At 39.8% G+C, this 19,240-nt stretch overlaps 1 protein-coding gene across 2 annotated transcripts in view; it reads left to right on the top strand.

Moving 5' to 3' along the window:
- The window catches only part of LOC124277559 (serine/threonine-protein kinase Nek1-like), a 34,798-nt gene extending 21,925 nt beyond the window's left edge, over positions 1–12,873 (top strand). Inside the window, exons 20-31 of one of the 2 annotated variants that reach the window (XM_046713275.1) lie at positions 3,019–3,169; positions 3,902–4,034; positions 4,414–4,522; positions 4,972–5,014; positions 6,063–6,115; positions 6,504–6,581; positions 8,702–8,758; positions 9,838–9,930; positions 10,716–10,753; positions 12,016–12,123; positions 12,249–12,300; positions 12,737–12,873. In XM_046713275.1, the coding sequence (XP_046569231.1) occupies positions 3,019–3,169; positions 3,902–4,034; positions 4,414–4,522; positions 4,972–5,014; positions 6,063–6,115; positions 6,504–6,581; positions 8,702–8,758; positions 9,838–9,930; positions 10,716–10,753; positions 12,016–12,123; positions 12,249–12,300; positions 12,737–12,778 (957 nt within the window). In that variant the 3' untranslated portion in view covers positions 12,779–12,873. The remainder of the gene's footprint in view (positions 1–3,018; positions 3,170–3,901; positions 4,035–4,413; positions 4,523–4,971; positions 5,015–6,062; positions 6,116–6,503; positions 6,582–8,701; positions 8,759–9,837; positions 9,931–10,715; positions 10,754–12,015; positions 12,124–12,248; positions 12,301–12,736) is intronic. The other variant, XM_046713276.1, reaches the window with a different exon arrangement.
- Positions 12,874–19,240: the final 6,367 nt, after the last annotated feature.

The following is a 19,240-nucleotide window of genomic DNA, read 5'->3' as shown; positions in this document are numbered from 1 at the left end:
CACACACTTAATGTAGACTGATTAGACTAGAGTAGACTGCCACAGACTTAATGTAGACTGATTAGAGTAGACTGCCACAGACTTAATGTAGACTGATTAGACTAGAGTAGACTGCCACAGACTTAATGTAGACTGATGAGACTAGAGTAGACTGCCACAGACTGGTATAGACTGATTAGACTAGAGTAGACTGCCACAGACTTAATGTAGACTGATTAGATTAGAGTAGACTGCCACAGACTTAATGTAAACTGATTAGACTAGAGTAGACTGCCACAGACTTAATGTAGACTGATTAGATTAGAGTAGACTGCCACAGACTTAATGTAGACTGATTAGACTAGAGTAGACTGCCACAGACTTAATGTAGACTGATTAGACTAGAGTAGACTGCCACACACTTAATGTAGACTGATTAGATTAGAGTAGACTGCCACAGACTTAATGTAGACTGATGAGACTAGAGTAGACTGCCACAGACTTAATGTAGACTGATTAGTCTAGAGTAGACTGCCACAGACTTAATGTAGACTGATTAGACTAGAGTAGACTGCCACAGACTTAATGTAGACTGATTAGATTAGAGTAGACTGCCACAGACTTAATGTAGACTGATTAGATTAGAGTAGACTGCCACAGACTTAATGTAGACTGATGAGACTAGAGTAGACTGCCACAGACTTAATGTAGACTGATTAGACTAGAGTAGACTGCCACAGACTGGTATAGACTGATTAGACTAGAGTAGACTGCCACAGACTTAATGTAGACTGATTAGATTAGAGTAGACTGCCACAGACTTAATGTAGACTGATTAGACTAGAGTAGACTGCCACAGACTTAATGTAGACTGATTAGACTAGAGTAGACTGCCACAGACTTAATGTAGACTGATTAGATTAGAGTAGACTGCCACAGACTTAATGTAGACTGATTAGACTAGAGTAGACTGCCACAGACTTAATGTAGACTGATTAGAGTAGACTGCCACAGACTTAATGTAGACTGATTAGATTAGAGTAGACTGCCACAGACTTAATGTAGACTGATTAGACTAGAGTAGACTGCCACAGACTTAATGTAGACTGATTAGATTAGAGTAGACTGCCACAGACTTAATGTAGACTGATTAGATTAGAGTAGACTGCCACAGACTGGTATAGACTGATTAGACTAGAGTAGACTGCCACAGACTTAATGTAGACTGATTAGACTAGAGTAGACTGCCACAGACTTAATGTAGACTGATTAGATTAGAGAGAGACTGCCATAGACTTAATGTAGACTGATTAGACTAGAGTAGACTGCCACAGACTTAATGTAGACTGATTAGATTAGAGTAGACTGCCACAGACTTAATGTAGACTGATTAGACTAGAGTAGACTGCCACACACTTAATGTAGACTGATTAGACTAGAGTAGACTGCCACAGACTTAATGTAGACTGATTAGATTAGAGTAGACTGCCACAGACTTAATGTAGACTGATTAGATTAGAGTAGACTGCCACAGACTGGTATAGACTGATTAGACTAGAGTAGACTGCCACAGACTTAATGTAGACTGATTAGACTAGAGTAGACTGCCACACACTTAATGTAGACTGATTAGACTAGAGTAGACTGCCACAGACTTAATGTAGACTGATTAGATTAGAGTAGACTGCCACAGACTTAATGTAGACTGATTAGACTAGAGTAGACTGCCACAGACTTAATGTAGACTGATTAGACTAGAGTAGACTGCCACACACTTAATGTAGACTGATTAGACTAGAGTAGACTGCCACAGACTTAATGTAGACTGATTAGATTAGAGTAGACTGCCACAGACTTAATGTAGACTGATTAGACTAGAGTAGACTGCCACAGACTTAATGTAGACTGATTAGACTAGAGTAGACTGCCACAGACTTAATGTAGACTGAATAGACTAGAGTAGACCGCCACAGACTTAATGTAGACTGATTAGATTAGAGTAGACTGCCACAGACTTAATGTAGACTGATTAGACTAGAGTAGACTGCCACAGACTTAATGTAGACTGATTAGACTAGAGTAGACTGCCACAGACTTAATGTAGACTGATTAGACTAGAGTAGACTGCCACAGACTTAATGTAGACTGATTAGATTAGAGTAGACTGCCACAGACTTAATGTAGACTGATTAGACTAGAGTAGACTGCCACAGACTTAATGTAGACTGATTAGACTAGAGTAGACTGCCACAGACTTAATGTAGACTGATTAGATTAGAGTAGACTGCCACAGACTTAATGTAGACTGATGAGACTAGAGTAGACTACCACAGACTTAATGTAGACTGATTAGACTAGAGTAGACTGCCACAGACTTAATGTAGACTGATTAGATTAGAGTAGACTGCCACAGACTTAATGTAGACTGATTAGACTAGAGTAGACTGCCACAGACTTAATGTAGACTGATTAGACTAGAGTAGACTGCCACAGACTTAATGTAGACTGATTAGACTAGAGTAGACTGCCTCAGACTTAATGTAGACTGATTAGACTAGAGTAACATATGTACATATACATATGGTCGACTAGACACCTAGACCGCTCAGCCATTGCGGCTTCCACAAAAATGGAAGTCGGACAACTGGTAGACTAGACTGCGGACTTTGGGTACCCCTCTGGTAAGTGTGCTGGCAATTAGGTGCCTGATTCTGAGGGTGTAGGTTCGAATCACGGATGGGACTCAACCCAACAAAAAAAGTACTAGAATCTGTACTTTACAAAGAAAGTGTAATCCCAAATATAACACGTTACATTTGACCACTTTCTAAATGGCATTGTGTATTTTATAGACTAAAGTAGACTGCCACAGAAGACTGATGTAGATTAACTTTTGTAGACTGGAGTTATGTTTTGTAAAGGGATGGAGGATGGTGCATGTAGCTGATGACTGACAATTTTTAGTTTAAGAGCGATGAATGATATGATCTTGAATGAAATAAAGACACTATCATGCCTTTTATCATTGCCCTGCACCAGCCTGCTGTGATTCGCCCTGACGACAACAAGGTTCCCCTGAAGGATCGAGGCAACTACGACCAGTACAATGCCTACCTCAACAGGATCCAGGATGACAGAAATGCCCGAGTCCATGACGCCCCACCTGTTCCAGCACCGAGACAGAATCCAGGTGTGTGCTCTCTGGGAGAAAGATGGAATAGTGAAACATTGATATTATTTCAACCCTCTGACATAGACTGTTGTTTCAAGGAAAATTTGGGTATCAGTATTTATGGAAGTATTTGTACAAGTATCCATCTAGACCTGCCTAGAGGTCTATTTTCAGCCCTGCATCTGCAGCAAAATAGTAAAAATTGCTCAGTTGGAAATACAACTTTCTCGTTTCATGTTATGTAGTAAGGACTAATGTTTCGCTTTGTAGAAGTGACTTGCATTTCGCTGAACAATTTCAGCAAAATAATGGGTTTTTAAAAAATATTCTTGTACGTTGTTTGAAATCCTCCTTTGATACTGGGACAATCCAAGAAGTATGATTTATGGTACCAAAATAACAACCGTCCAATTTTCTTATTTCACATCTTTGGGGCACTCCTATCCTCTTTGGTTCAGATTTGTACATGACTCTCTCCTGATTCTCCCCACATCACCATCTTAAATATGGTTGCAAGTTTTACAGTGGTCTAGGGTGTAACAATAGCGTATGCAGATGTGCTGCCCTAACCCAAGCCATTTGTCTCTCATTATTTTACCTGTAACTTAAGGTTTAATGTAATGAAACTGGCCTGCTGTCATGTAGCTGAAATACTGTTCTCAACCCAACTCGCCATTGAACCCTACTCATTCCTGTGCTTGCTTTACATGTCTCCCCCTGCTGGTGTTAGTATCATGATGACTGTTATAGAGAACTACATGGCTGCACCAAGACCTGGTCAGCAGTATGGTCAGAACAAGGCCGATCGAGACTACATCAACAGGGCGTTACAGCGAGGCCCCAATGTCGTCAACAATCACGTAAAACAGGCAGAGGAAAACAGGTACTTGAATTCACGTGTTTATCCAGAAATTGCATTCTACAGGAACAGTGCTTGTGTCAGTGTTTCAATCAATGTGTTTGTCTGTGGGGATTCTGGCTGGTGGTAGTTGATCAGGTGATGAAGTTTGGTGACTTGGTTGACTGCATGTATCGCACCCAATGTCGTGGGATGTCACTCATACTATCAGTCACTGGTTCGACTGGTCTAAACTAGATCATTTACAGGCCCATTGTCATATGTGTGAAATAATGCTGTTGAATTAGGAAATTATCATGTTTAAACCTGCTGAAAATATTTTCAAACCAGAAATTGCAATAAGCATTTGCTTGTAAAGTATATACCGAGCGAGTTGTGACATACATTGAATGTGTGGTTTCAGACGAGCTGCAGCACAGGCCTCTGAGAGAGCAAGACTTGCTGAGGAGTTTGTTAACAGGAAGAGAGAAGCAGCTTTAAACAAACGGAGGGGACATGCACAGTTGTATGGGGTGCGTTTTCCTCATGGAAATATGTAGCTGTCCAGCTGGTTTAGGACTCTCTCTTGTTTTATGAAATGATTGATTTCTCAAGTGACAGGATCAGTTTGTCAGGCTCGCTGACTTGGTTGACAACATGTCATCATATCCCAATTACATTGATTGATGCTCATGGTGTTGATCACTGGATTGTCTGGTCCAGAGTTGATTATTTACAAACCACCACCATATAGCTGGAATATTGCTGAGTGCGACATTAAGCAAACCAAATCTGTACTTTATTGTATGGCTCAGTCCACTCTAATGACAACGAAATAATGTTTATGACATTTTAGTAGGAATGTTTCATATATCTCAATATTGGTATCCTAAGATTCCTGGAGCATTAAGATGTCAGTGTATAAGAGTTCATTTTCACCTGTATGTTTATATATAATAAGTATCTACTTCTTCACCTCCAGTACACACCTCCTGCTACACCTATCTCCCGACCTGGCTCTGCAAGTAAGTCTCATAGACATGGTTTGATAATTAATGTCAGTCAGAGAATACATTTGTAATGCCACATTAGTATTTCCTTATCACCCTCTTTACCTGATGAAGGGGGCGGATGGGTAGTCTAGTAGTTAAAGCGTTCGCTTGTCTCGCCAAAGACCCGGGTTCGATTCCCCACATGGGCACAATGTGTGAAAGCCATTTCTGGTGTCCTCCGCTGTGATATTGCTGGAATATTGCTAAAAGCGGCGCAAAACCATACTCACTCTTTACCTGATGAGGTGGGTCTTCAGCAACCCATGCTTGCCACAAAAGGCGACTTTGCTTGTCGTAAGAGGCGACTAACGGGATCAGGTTGTCAGGCTCGCTGGCTTGGTTGACACATGTCATCTTGTCCCGATTGCAAAGATCGATGCTCATGCTATTGATCACTGGATTGTCTTGTCCAGGCTCGATTATTACAGACCGCCACTATATAGCTGGAATATTGCTGAGTGCGGCATGAAACAACAAAGAAACAAACCTGATAAGGTAATGATGAAGTTGGCAACTGAAGAATTGTTAGTGTTTTTAATGAGACATAGGTAAAAAGCAGATTGAAGTTGTTGACATATGAAGTTGAGGTATATATTTTTTACCAGTCTCATGACACTTCAACACAGTTGGACTGCCTCCGTGGTGTAGTGGTTAGAACATCCACCCGGAGAGCGGAAGGTCGTGGGTTCGATCCCCGACCGCGTCATACCAAAAGACGTTAAAATATAGTACTTGTTGGTCCCTGCCTGGCGCTCGGCATTAATGGGTACAACAAGGACTGGTCGGCTTGGACTCAGTATAATGTGTCTGAGTGGGGTATTCATGCTTCACTGCGGCATGGTATCTCAGTGGGCTAGCACTATAAAACCAGCTTAAGTCTGGGCTAGTACAAGCAGCCGCACATACACATACATACGGATGCACGTCGTCATATGAGCGAAATATTCTCAAGCACGACGTAAAACCCAATTTCACCTCACCTCACCTCAACACAGTTGACTGTGACTGTTTCTGTTGCCAGAGGGAGCCAGGCCAGCTGGAGGGGCAGCCAATGCCAGGAACAGGGAAGAACAGGTGAGTGATGATTGGCTGAAATAAGGTAACAGGCATGGCTGGCCCAATGATCTCAGTTCACACAGTTTATTTACTAGGTTATGCCCCTTAGTCATACCAGGATCCGTTATGGGTTAATTCCCAGATTGTAGGTATTTTGATCTTTTATTGACACCTTACATGTTTGTGTCAGCTCAGTCAAAGTGGTGAGCTCTCATGAGTTGCATATATACTCTGATGCTACTGATATACTGATATCACTGAAAAGCTGATATCTTCTGATAAAGCGTAGGATGACACCTTAAGGTCATGACTTACTCAAGGACTGGCAAACATTCTTAAGCCACAGACAAGGTGTAGTTTGTGGATGATGTACAAGTATGTATTGAGAATGACACGACACTTTCAGGAGTACCTGGAGAAGCTGAGACAGATCCGGGAACAGAACATGAGGGAACGGCGAAAGTTACAAGGAAAAGAAGAAAGGGTCTGTTTGTTTCTGGCTCTATGTTTCTGTGTTTTTTTTGCCATTGCTTCTCCCTGTATCTGATCACATCTTCAGAAATTTAGTGAGAACATTGCTTAGTACAGTGTTAAACAAAACGAAGTTGTGTCTCTGTTCGCGATCTGTCTATGTGTCATTGCTTCTCTGCCACTGTGATCTCTGTGTTTACTCTTGTGTTTACATCTTTGTACCGCAAGCATCCTCGTGCTTTAACTATAATAGTTCAGGGCGAAAGTGTGCTTTATTACACTATACATGGTGGTAGAGTGAACTGTATTTCTTTTCTAAGATGCCAAAGTTAATATTTTTTAAGGATAATTACGATTAATTTAAGGCAGAAAACAAACGACGGTGTCGGTGACCTAAATTAAGAATCCTCGCACAGGGATAACTGACGAGCTGTTCTATTGACTCGTCTGCCCCCCTACGTTAAGGCGAACGTTGCCAGAAAAACAAATGATAAACAGTTTGATGACGGTTTACATTCGGGTTAAATATCTTCTATAAATTATTTGAATTACATCTGTGCTCATAGTAAACAATATGGGGCAATATGAACATCACATTTCTACTACCAACAAAAGTTTAGATCAGCAGATCCAGATGAAGCTGACTAGTCAAGTGACATTCCACGATTTCATTGTGGGAATGTAAACATTGCGAACGTTACCGTGTCGCTGTAAAATTGTGAGTCGAACTGAGACATTTTATCCGTAGGAAAACATAAATGTAATGTTTCCACTAGTGATGTTAGCTGAGTGAAGCAACTGCAAACCAAGAAACGGGATGCAACGGAGTAGTTTACTGTAGGAGGCTGTATGAAGCGATGACAACTGACATGCATCGTAACGTCGGTTATATTGTGATGTAACGCAAAAGTGTTCGATTACGAGGGGGCAGACTAGCATGGCGCAGTGACGCCAATACATTGTGACGTAATGCAAAAAGTGCACATTATCATCTGATAAAGCACTGTCAGCACCTTTGATCTTTCACCAAAGCATCTTAGAATTGTCACTCTGTCACGGCTGCTCTGTGGTCCCTGTGTCTATGTTCTATATATTTGTCTTTCTGTTTCTCTGTTTGTTTCTCTGCTTCTGTCTGCCATTGTTCCCTTGTCTGTGTTGCTTGGCTGCTCTCTTCCCCTGTCTCTATGTTCTATATATTTGTCTGTCTGTCTGTCTGTCTGTCTGTCTGTCTGTCTGGTTTGTGTCAACCTGTCATAGGCTGTAATTAAAGTGTTTTGCACTGTGGTAGATTGTGATATAACGCATCTGTTTCATTGCCAGTTACTATTTCTGTTTTGAGTAGTGCATACTGCCTGCATAGCTATATGTTTTACATATTAGTTGTTAATGGTTTCTCAATAAGGGACAGTAGATAGTAGGGGTGTCACATTATGCCTACCACATGCTTCACTGATTGAATTATCAGCACCTAATGTGTGTTTGTGAGTAAACATACTGAGTAGTGATATAATATGAATTGATGTGTATAGCCATACATAAATGGTGACATTTTTGGATTGTATTCCCCATACTTCATTTGACAGAATCTAACACAAAGGTTGTTGCTGTCAAAGACTTTACTGATTACGGTTCATTTTCTTAAATAAGTGGTTGTGACAGTTTTATGAAATCAGATCTAGAATTATTTCTCATCTATGTTGATGACTCCCCTACATGTCTACAGGTAATGTGATGTATCATGCACATGCTGTAAATCAGCCCCTTGAGTATGAAATCAGCCATTGATAGTTTACTTTAAAGAAAGTTCTGGATATTATTACAATGATGACTATGTTGAACGTGTATGAGACAGGATCCTAGTCCAGTGTAAGGGCTTAGTGGGGTCCTCCTGGTTAGGTCACCAGCATCCATTGCTGTCGTAAGAGGTGACCAAATACATTGGGTGGTCACAGTGAGTTAATTCATATCCTGTGATCGTACCTGCACGGATTGTTGTTCACAGTGTCAGTCAGTGGATTGTCTGGTCCAGATTTGATAATTTGAGGCTGCCATCATATAGCTGGAATATTTTTGAGTGTGGGTTTAAACATTTTGGAAATCACGCTGAATGAAGTTGTCTGCTTCTGACTTTAGCCACCAAGTGGTCAAAGTGAACAGGAGGCCAGAAAAAAGAAGATGGAGGCTTTAAGGGTATGTTCTATACTTGGCAGGTTTGAGGGTGGGGTGAGATTATGATCTGAATTTATTCCAGAAATGGGCTTCAGACATTGTACCCATGTAGGGAATCAAACCTGGTCTTTGGTGTGACATGCAAATGCTTTAACTGCTAGGCTTCTTCTTCTCCTTTTGAACATAATAAATGCATACTGTGACATATCAAAGAATATTCCCCCAACAACTTACTAAAATCATTGCCCCAAAAATAGTGTTAAAGGAGCATCTTATGGTCAACCAACACTCACTGTGCATGGTATAACTGCTGTCGCATGTTTCATGTTGCATGTTAGTGGCATATGTAATTGCGTCATTAGATCAAAGAACATCTGTATCTGTTATCATCAGTTACTTAATCATCATGCATTTATGACCGTAAGTATAAAGAAATATTGTTAACTGTATACTATTGAAAAAATGTATTGCCAGACTTACAAATGAAAACTTATTTTCAAATGAACTTTTGATGCCAATGTCCTTCACATGGTCTAGGATTTCTCAAAAGCATGTTGACACACTACCCGTGAAGATATGGGTCTTCAGTAACCCATGCTTGTCGTAAGAGCCGACTAATGGGATCGGGTGGTCAGACTCGCTGACTTGGTTGACACATGTCATTGTATCCCAGTTGTGTAGAATGATGCTCATGATGTTGATCACTGGATTTTCTGGTCCTGACTAGATTATATACAGGCCGCCTCCATATACCTGGAATATACTGAATGCAACCAACATTGTTGCCACACAAGTTATACCCTCATAACTCCATGGTCGAATTGCTCCACAACAGCTGATGATGGTGATGTGGATGAGGTGGTCGCTATACTCCAGTCTTGTGAATTGTTCTCAGCATCAATCACCTGATTGTCTGGTTCAGACAGATTATTAACTGGGAGCTATGATATAAGTGGAATATTGCTGAGTGTGGTATTAAACAACAAACAATCATTGTTTCATAAATCTATTATTATTATTAAACAACAAACAATCATTGTTTCACTTGCTTCAAGAACCCTGCTATTTGCAATATTGTGATTGTGTTGTGTTGTGTACAGAAGCAGGCTGACGAGTGGAGCCAGAAGAAGAAGGAAGAGTTGGACAAGGAGAAGCAGCAGATCATGAAGAGAATGAAGGAGAGAGAGGATTATGTGAGGGCTGAGTGTGGCGTTAAATGACAAACAAATAAACCTTTCTTTTTGTTTCATCAGTGAAAGGAGTAATTGCTTCACTGAACTTCAAAGAGAATAGGGGTGGGGTAGCCTATCTTATTGGGTTCAACACATGGGTACAATTTGTGAAGCCCATTTCTGTTACCCATATGTTTGGAATATTGCTCCTCAGTCAGTCAGTCAGTCAAAGAGAATATCTTATTTAACAAATAGGCAGTTACACATATTTTATTGTCCTGATTAAAATTTGTTTGTCGTTAAAGTACCAAATTAATGAGTCATGAATTTGTGAATGAAACACTTGTTTCCATTTGTCTTCACTTTGGAACTGTGGACACAAACGAATGCCAATAAACAAAGGTCAATGTGGACTGATATTTGGCTGACAATGCTCATGGTAGTATGGTGGAGACTTGAAGAGTAGATCATATGCATCCGGATTCCCTTCTTGTCAAAGTTATCCACGAGGTCTTACAACAAATAGGTGTGTCACTGGTATGTAAAAGAATGTGATATTGTTGGTCACATCATTCCTCACAGACAGAATCTGAAGGTCTAATAGTTTATATGAAGCTTTTTCGGTTTCATGTAGATTTTAAAATGAGATTCTTGAGAGGCAGTTAGAAGATGGTGAATATATAAGATGAGCATATGGATGACAACTTCTTGTTTATTATATAACACAATAAACAAGAAGTTGCCATCCATATACTCGTCTTATATATTAAAAATGTTTTCTTTCATTGCCTTTTTTCATTTGTTAGATGAAACAAAGAGAAGAGCAGAGAGCTAGAGAAAACAGGTGAGTTGTAACAGATGTGAGTAAAGTCTGACATGTAATGGCGAGGTACAACAGTTTAGGGTTAAATATGACTGGTAATAGGGGTTTGATAGTGATATAGCAGGTGAGGGTGAAGTATAACATGTAATGGTGAGGTACAACAGTTTAGGGTTAAATATGACTGGTATTAGGGGTTTGATAGTGATATAGCAGGTGAGGGTGAAGTATAAGAGGTGAGTTGTAACAGATGAGAGTAAAGTCTAAAATGTAATGGTGAGGTACGACAGTTTAGGGTTAAATATGACTGGTATTAGGGGTTTGATAGTGATATAGCAGGTGAGGGTGAAGTATAAGAGGTGAGTTGTAACAGATGAGAGTAAAGTCTAAAATGTAATGGTGAGGTACGACAGTTTAGGGTTAAATATGACTGGTAATAGTGGTTTGATAGTGATATAGCAGGTGAGGGTGAAGTATAAGAGGTGAGTTGTAACAGATGAGAGTAAAGTCTAAAATGTAATGGTGAGGTACGACAGTTTAGGGTTAAATATGACTGGTAATAGCGGTTTGATAGTGATATAGCAGGTGAGGGTGAAGTATAAGAGGTGAGTTGTAACAGATGAGAGTAAAGTCTAAAATGTAATGGTGAGGTACGACAGTTTAGGGTTCAATATGACTGGTAATAGGGGTTTGATAGTGATATAGCAGGTGAGGGTGAAGTATAAGAGGTGAGTTGTAACAGATGAGAGTAAAGTCTAACATGTAATGGTGAGGTACAACAGTTTAGGGTTAAATATGACTGGTAATAGCGGTTTGATAGTCATATAGCAGGTGAGGGTGAAGTATAAGAGGTGAGTTGTAACAGATGAGAGTAAAGTCTAAAATGTAATGGTGAGGTACAACAGTTTAGGGTTAAATATGACTGGTAATAGGGGTTTGATAGTGATATAGCAGGTGAGGGTGAAGTATAAGAAGTGAGGTGAGATGTAACAGATGAAGTGAGATATAGTTGAAGGTGAGATGTAATAGCTGAAGGTAGGGTAGGTTTTAATGATAATATAAAAGGGGAGGGTTAGATATAGCAGATGAGGAAGAAGTAACAGAGCGTAGATTATGACACACTGGCTTAACGTAAGATATTTCAAATAAGGGTAAGGTAGAAAGGGTGAGGTATAACTGGTAAGGTTGTTGGATCAGTCAAGTGTGTGAACCCTTAGCTACTAGTTGGCCAAACTGGCTTTATTCTTACATGGAATATTCGTTGATATCCAGTCAATATCTTCCAGACCATTCACACCCAAAGTGAACTTGAAGCCTGTGGCAGCAGTTCCAATCACGGGGGCTCTACATGCAATAGGGGCGGTCGAAGAGAAGGAGTCCCCAGAAAGACCTAAGTGAGTAGCACACAGTTCTTACAAATACGTCCCTCGAACACTTGATTGCCTTTTATCTTGAAACTTGTTTCTGATCCACAGGTTTAACTTTAACACATTTTTTATATATCCATCATCAATTCCAGGAGCGCTAAGCAGCAGAAAAAGGATGAAATACTGAAGCGATTAAATGATAAGGTGAGTCCTGACAGTACCTTGTTGACTCAAAGATAGAGTCCAACTATAGACATGTACTGTTGTCTGTCACTAGGAAGATGTCTGTTGATGAAACATTGATGGATAATGGTGAAATTTGCTCTTCCACCATATATTCGATAATAAAAGTGTTTATTAGAACCGCCAGAAGCTCTTGGATCACAGGCTATGTACACATGCAACAGATGTCAGGATGATGTATCAATGGAATTGTTGCCTCATTCAGTTTGCAGTTAGTCAATTTAGTCATGTAAGTAAAACTCGGTATGGAAAGAACTCGTTTATATATCTTTGGCAGAAAAGATGGAGATTTCCAATTTTATCTAATTTAACATCATTCACAGACACTAAAGATCTATGTGGTAGGTTCAAGTGTTTATTTTTACAGGATACATACTTACCACATCCTTTGTTGTAGGGTCAAGGTCGGAGTCAGTGGGAAAACCCTTCTACCCCCTGACCTTGCAATACAGGAAGAGGATGATGGGTCAGAAAGTGCAAGGTCGAAATGGGGTGAAGCTGAGAAAGGTCAACTGGCCAATCTACCCCTCGAACAAACTGCTTCTCAGATGGAAGGTAATGTGCACCCATCTCCCCAGAATACCAGTATTGTTTGTTTTGTTAAATCTACTAAAGACAGACATTAGATAGTGATCTTTGGTGGTGATTTTGTGTTTTCCCTTCAATGGGTGGTTCAGTTTATCGTTTCAAAGTTTTATGCACCGAGTTGTAATCCTTTGTTGTGCAAGAATCAGCTTATCATAAGTTTAAGTCCAGGATTAGCCATGAGTATAATCTTTGCTTTGCTAGCTCCCAAACCAAGAATTTCTACTGGCTAGTATAGAAGTCTAATTTTCTCCTGTCCTGTTTATGATGACCATTCTGGTTTGCTTGGGAGAGTATAATCATGTGTATATCAGTTGTCCAATCAGAGAACATTTCACAAATTCATTCAGTCTTCAAAAACATTTCTGAAATTATTCCAACAATTATGCGAAGGCAGTTATTTTTTTAAGTCCTTCTCTGCAAAAGTGTGTTTCAAATATTTGAGCACTAACTTCATTGTGTTTAACTAAAATGGTTATTGTAGTGACTGAGATGCAGTTCTACTTGTGTACAACATATTCTAGGTATTTCAAGTCACCATGATGTGAAAAAGTTAGGGTATAAACTGGGCTTTGAAATATGCCTGTAGACACGTCTACCAAGGAAAGATACTGTCAGTATAATTCTTGTGGGTACAACCTATGAAGATCCGGGTTAGAATTAGTCATCAGTAGCCCATGGTTGTCATAAGAGGCATCAAACGGGATCGGGTGGTCAGGCTCACTGACTTGGTTGACACATGTCATTGTATCCCAGTTGCGTAGATCGATGCTCATGCTGTTGATCACTGGATTTGATTATTTACAGACCGCCGCCACATGGCTGCAATATTGCTGTATGTGGCGTTAAACAACATACAAACAGAATCTTGTTGGTATCATTGAAGTGGAAACATCAACATTCTTTATCCTTCCCTGACATATCTGTTCAAAGTGCTGACAGACACAAATCAGTCTTTGTCTTCTATAGTCTGTTCGGCTCAAAAGCGGACCGATGAATTGCAATCTAACTCGAAAACTAATAAACATAACATACTCAATGAAACGCTGATCATAATCAAAACATCATACCCACTCTGTGATTTTTTTGCAGAATTTTTGTCCTAAAATTAAAAAAGTTGTTTAACAAACTATCATTAAGATATTGACACAGTTCACTGTTTGTTACGAGGGAGGAGTGCAGAGAAAGGGACAGCCAGGTGTTCGAGAAGCACGTTCACAGACAAAGTTATTTATTCATTAACCTGTGCTGTGCTGTCTCCATCCGCTCTCGAACACCTGGCTGTCCCTTTCTCTGCACTCCTTCCTCGTAACAAATAGTGAACTGTGTCAATATTTTAATGATAGTTTGTTAAACAAGTTTATTATTTTTAGGACAAAAATTCTGCAAAAACCTCACAGAGTGGGTATGATGTTTTGATTATGATCAGCATTTCACTGAGTATTTTATGTTTATTAGTTTTCGAGTTAGATTGCAATTCATCGGTCCGCTTTTGAGCCAAACGGACTATACAAGTCCATAACTTGTGTTATGTCTGTACATGGTTTCTGATTAACTAAGAGTGCTGTATTGGATAATCATTTGGATGCTGTGAACCACTGAGTCACAGTTACACAATGCTGATCATTTGGTTGTATCTTGTGTGGCTTCAGCTACATCTGCAGGAGACCAGGTTGTGAAGTCAGAAGTGACCTCCCCTCCACAAGTGACGCCACGGAACCAGTGGGGAAAGCCAAGCAATACATTGGTCGGTGCTCTACAGAAGATGCCAATCTGTGATGCCACCATGACCATTGACAGTAACCGATCAGGTCTGTGTTCTTTTTCTGCTGTCCTTCATCTGTCAGTGTGTCAATATAGAGAGAATTTTAAGATGAACATGAGAAAAGTAAAAATTGTGAAATATTGTTTGTTGGACATGATAAATATTCTGTTAGTGATGTGAGAAGATAACAGAATTTGTTTGAGTGGCATTTTAGAAGTTGAGACGTACAATATATAACAAGTTTTATGGATAACAACTTCTTTATTTTCGTGAGTGCGACGTTTCGATACAGATTCTTGTACCGTTGTCAAGCAAGAGTGATACATGAAGTGTAGGAGCTGCATATATATACTGTATATAACAATGAAACAACATAATAGACAAAGGAAACAACATAATTGCCATGATTGGCTAAGCAGTAAGCTGATGAAGCCAGTAAGTACATAAAGGATAGTGAATGGAAGCCAGAGATGTAGTTACAATGAGATGTTTGTACAATGGATGCGATGTTTATACAATAGACTGGGCTTGGTGGAGGAGTGGATCATAAGCAGATGGAATGAAGTATCCTTGGTCACGGTTGATGGTAGGCTTGTGGCGTTTGATGTGAATGGCTTCTGTGAGCTTGCGTTTAGTGAAGTCCGCTTTGGTTGTTGGCGAGAATGGTGATGTCGGACCACTCTATTTGATGATTGGGGTTGGCTTTGATGTGGTCAGAGATAGCTGATTTGGTGTCGAATTAGCAACAGAGGTGCGATGTTCTTTGACTTCGGGTGTTGATGGGTCGGGATGTTTCACCTATGTAGCATTGTCCACAATCACAGTCTATTTTGTAAATAACACATTTCGGGTTGTTGTTGTTGACGGTGGGTTGTTTTCTTCCGTTGGCATGGAGGAGGTTGTTGAGGCTGGAGGACGCTGAGAAGGTAGTGTCTATTCCTGCCTGTTGTTTCAGGAGTCGGCTGATTTGGTGTGATGGTTTACCAATGTAGGGAATGGATATCTTGATGGGGGCTGATTCTGGTTTAGATCTTTTGGCAGGAGGTGAAAGCGTTGCTTCGATGGTTCTGTTGACTATTTCAGGTGGGTAGTGGTTATGCGTTCTACAAAGACTTTCCTCAGGTGTTCAATTTCTTCCTGTAGGTTTGTTGAGCAGATGTTTTTGGCTCTTCTGGTCAATGTAGAGATGACGCCGGTCTTGACTTTAGGGGGGTGGTTGGAGTTGTAGTGGATGTATTGATCCGTACAAAGCCAACCCCAATCATCAAATAGAGTGGTCCGACATCACCATTCTCGCCAACAACCAAACGGACTTCACTAAACGCAAGCTCACAGAAGCCATTCACATCAAACGCCACAAGCCTACCATCAACCGTGACCAAGGATACTTCATTCCATCTGCTTATGATCCACTCCTCCACCAAGCCCAGTCTATTGTATAAACATCGCCATCCATTGTACAAACATCTCATTGTAACTACATCTCTGGCTTCCATTCACTATCCTTTATGTACTTACTGGCTTCATCAGCTTACTGCTTAGCCAATCATGGCAATTATGTTGTTTCCTTTGTCTATTATGTTGTTTCATTGTTATATACAGTATATATATGCAGCTCCTACACTTCATGTATCACTCTTGCTTGACAACGGTACAAGAATCTGTATCGAAACGTCGCACTCACGAAAATAAAGAAGTTGTTATCCATAAAACTTGTTATATATTATAACAGAATTTGTCCCGCCACTCCTGTGTGAGTTAATAAAGTATTTGTCTATCTCTGACAGAATTCTTACGCCCCCTGCCTGTCCAAATGTGGCACAATTTTTGATAATTGATAATCTCTGTTGTGTAACTGAAGAATTAAATGTATAAGATTTGTATTGATACTCTTGTCTAAATTGCTAAAACATCTTATGACACCTCCATCGATAGGAGGGTGGTAGCCTAATGGTTAAAGTGTCCGCTTGTCACACTTAAGACCCAGGTTTGATTCTCCACATGGGTACGATGTGTGAAGTCCATTTCTAGTTTCCCAGGCCGTTATATTGCTGGAACATGCTTAAAGCGGTGTAAAACCATACTCACTCACGTTTTTGATCAATAGGATGACAGATTCCTGGCTTTGTGTTGTTAACTGACACAATCAGATTAATTGACCTTGAAACAAAGCACTCTTATTGTCATACTGTAGGTGGCAGCACCAGCTCTCAGGGTTCAGAGTCCCCAGCGCCACCCTCCCCGTCTCCTGTAGTACCCCCCATTGCATCAGGGGTGGGTGCCACCATAACCATCTCCAAGACTCCAATACAGAAAGGAACCATTACAATTAAAGCTGCTGATGATGCTGCCATGGCCAAAGCTGCCAAAGGTGTAGATGCTGATACTGCTGACAAAACTTGTAAGTGGATGTCTGTGCCTCAGCGTGTTTGGAGATCTGTAGATTTTTGTTATCACTGTGATTATGAGGGTGTGTTTTGCGATCTGCAGATCTTCATGATTATGTGGCTCAGAAAGCGTGTTTGGAGATCTGTAGATTTTTGTTATCAGGGTGGTTATGAAGGTGTGTTTTGTGATCTACAGATCTTCATGACTGATGTGGTGATGAAGTGTGTTTTGCAGTCTGCAGATCTTCAAGAGTGATGTAGTGATGGAAGTCTATTTTGGGATCTGTAGATTTTTGTTTTCAGTGGTTATGAAAGTGTGTTTTGTGATCTGCAGATCTTCATGACTGATGTGTTGAAAGTGTGTTTTGCAATCTGCAGATCTTCAAGAGTGATGTGATGAAAGTGTGTTTTGCAGTCTGCAGATCTTCAAGAGTGATGTGGTGATGAAAGTCTTTTTTGCGATCTGCAGATCTTCAAGAGTGATGTGATGAAAGTGTGTTTTGCAGTCTGCAGATCTTCAAGAGTGATGTGGTGATGAAAGTCTTTTTTGCGATCTGCAGATCTTCAAGAGTGATGTGATGAAAGTGTGTTTTGCAGTCTGCAGATCTTCATGATTGATGAGATGAGAGTGTGTTTTGAGATCTGCAGAACGTTAAGAGCGATGTGGTTTTTCTAAGTGTGTTTTGAGATCTGCAGATCTGCAAGAGTGATGTTGTTATGAAAGTGTGTTTACCATTTGCGTATCTACATGATCACTGATGGTTGAGAATTTCTTTTTATTTTGTATTTATCATCTGAAAACTATTGTGCTTTGCAATAAATTTTGTTTTATGAGAGGGTTCCTGTCTAAGGTCTAAGAATTGTGTAGCCTCCAGTGAAGCAAAGACTTACTATAAACAGAATCATTTTCACTATGCTTATCTCAAGTTGGGAAAACAATTTGTTAAGTGTTATTGTATTGGTTCTTTGGTATTTCAAAATTTGCATAAACCCATATGTACCCAGAAATAATGGTGTATGTGAGCTGTGTATGTTTGCCTAGCTGTTGACAGTATCTTATGTAATCCTGTCATAAGTAGCTATATTACATGTCTGAAGGTCACAACAAATTGATTGGTTTGCCTAACTAACACATCTTATTGATCTGATACTTTTGGAATAGAATTATCAATCTGCCAACACTTTAAAGAGGAAAAAAGTAGAAAATATAACATTTTGAAAGCATTTTTCATTTGACTAAGTGCAAAGATGCACATTTACCACGAACAGTTGTGTATGATTTTTTATGTTAAACTGCCAGAACATCAGGAATGGGTTAAAGTGCACATACAAGAATGTATTCAGATGACATTTTGAATAACAGAAATTAATTCAAGTTTAGAATTGTTCCCAGAAACAGCTTGTGTTGTCAGACTAGGTGCCTTGGTTAATTGCATACGTGGGTAGTTGCTCATAATGTCAATCACCAGTTCGTCTGGTCCAGACTCAATAATTTACTGTTCACTTTTATATAGCTGAATATTGCAAAGACTTGTTTATAAAAATATATTGCTTTATTTTTTCACCTAGCAACTTGGGTTTTTCTCCAGAAAGACAGTAAATAAAAATATGAATAAAATGTGTAGTTTAATTGTTTCGCTTTAGCCTCAAAATTATGAAATATCAGCTACAAACATTTTAGGAAAAGGTAGCAGTAATTCATTCAATGATGGTGCAGTGGGGTAGCCCAGTGGTTTAAGTGAAAGTTTGTCATGCTTAACACCCTAGTTTACTTATCCTTATTTGTACAATGCCTTTTTCATGTGTCCAATATTGCTAAGAATACTGTTAAACTGAAGTCTTTCACTCTTACAAACAAATCTTTTTTGTGTGGCCTTATTGCTGTCTTATCATTTTCTTCTTTTACTTTATGTAACCCATGCATGCATGCTTCATCCTTGTAGTCTACAAAATTCTTCTTGCACTTTCATGATGATAGGGTCTGTAGGTAACTTGTTCGCTCATATCTTGTGTCATGATATTGCTGTAATATTGCTAAAAGCAACATAAAACCCAACAGCTAACTTCGAGGTGAGACCCATGAAGATCCGGGTTAGAATTGGATCCGTTAGACTAACGGGATCAGGTGGTCAGGCTCACAGACTTAACTGACATATGTCATGGT

Source organism: Haliotis rubra, unplaced genomic scaffold (genome assembly GCF_003918875.1).
Source record: "Haliotis rubra isolate DU_JTF1 unplaced genomic scaffold, ASM391887v1 Scf223, whole genome shotgun sequence".
NCBI lineage: Eukaryota > Metazoa > Mollusca > Gastropoda > Lepetellida > Haliotidae > Haliotis > Haliotis rubra.
The sequence above is the reverse complement of the archived record's forward strand: the minus strand, read 5'-3'. Positions and strand labels throughout refer to the sequence as shown.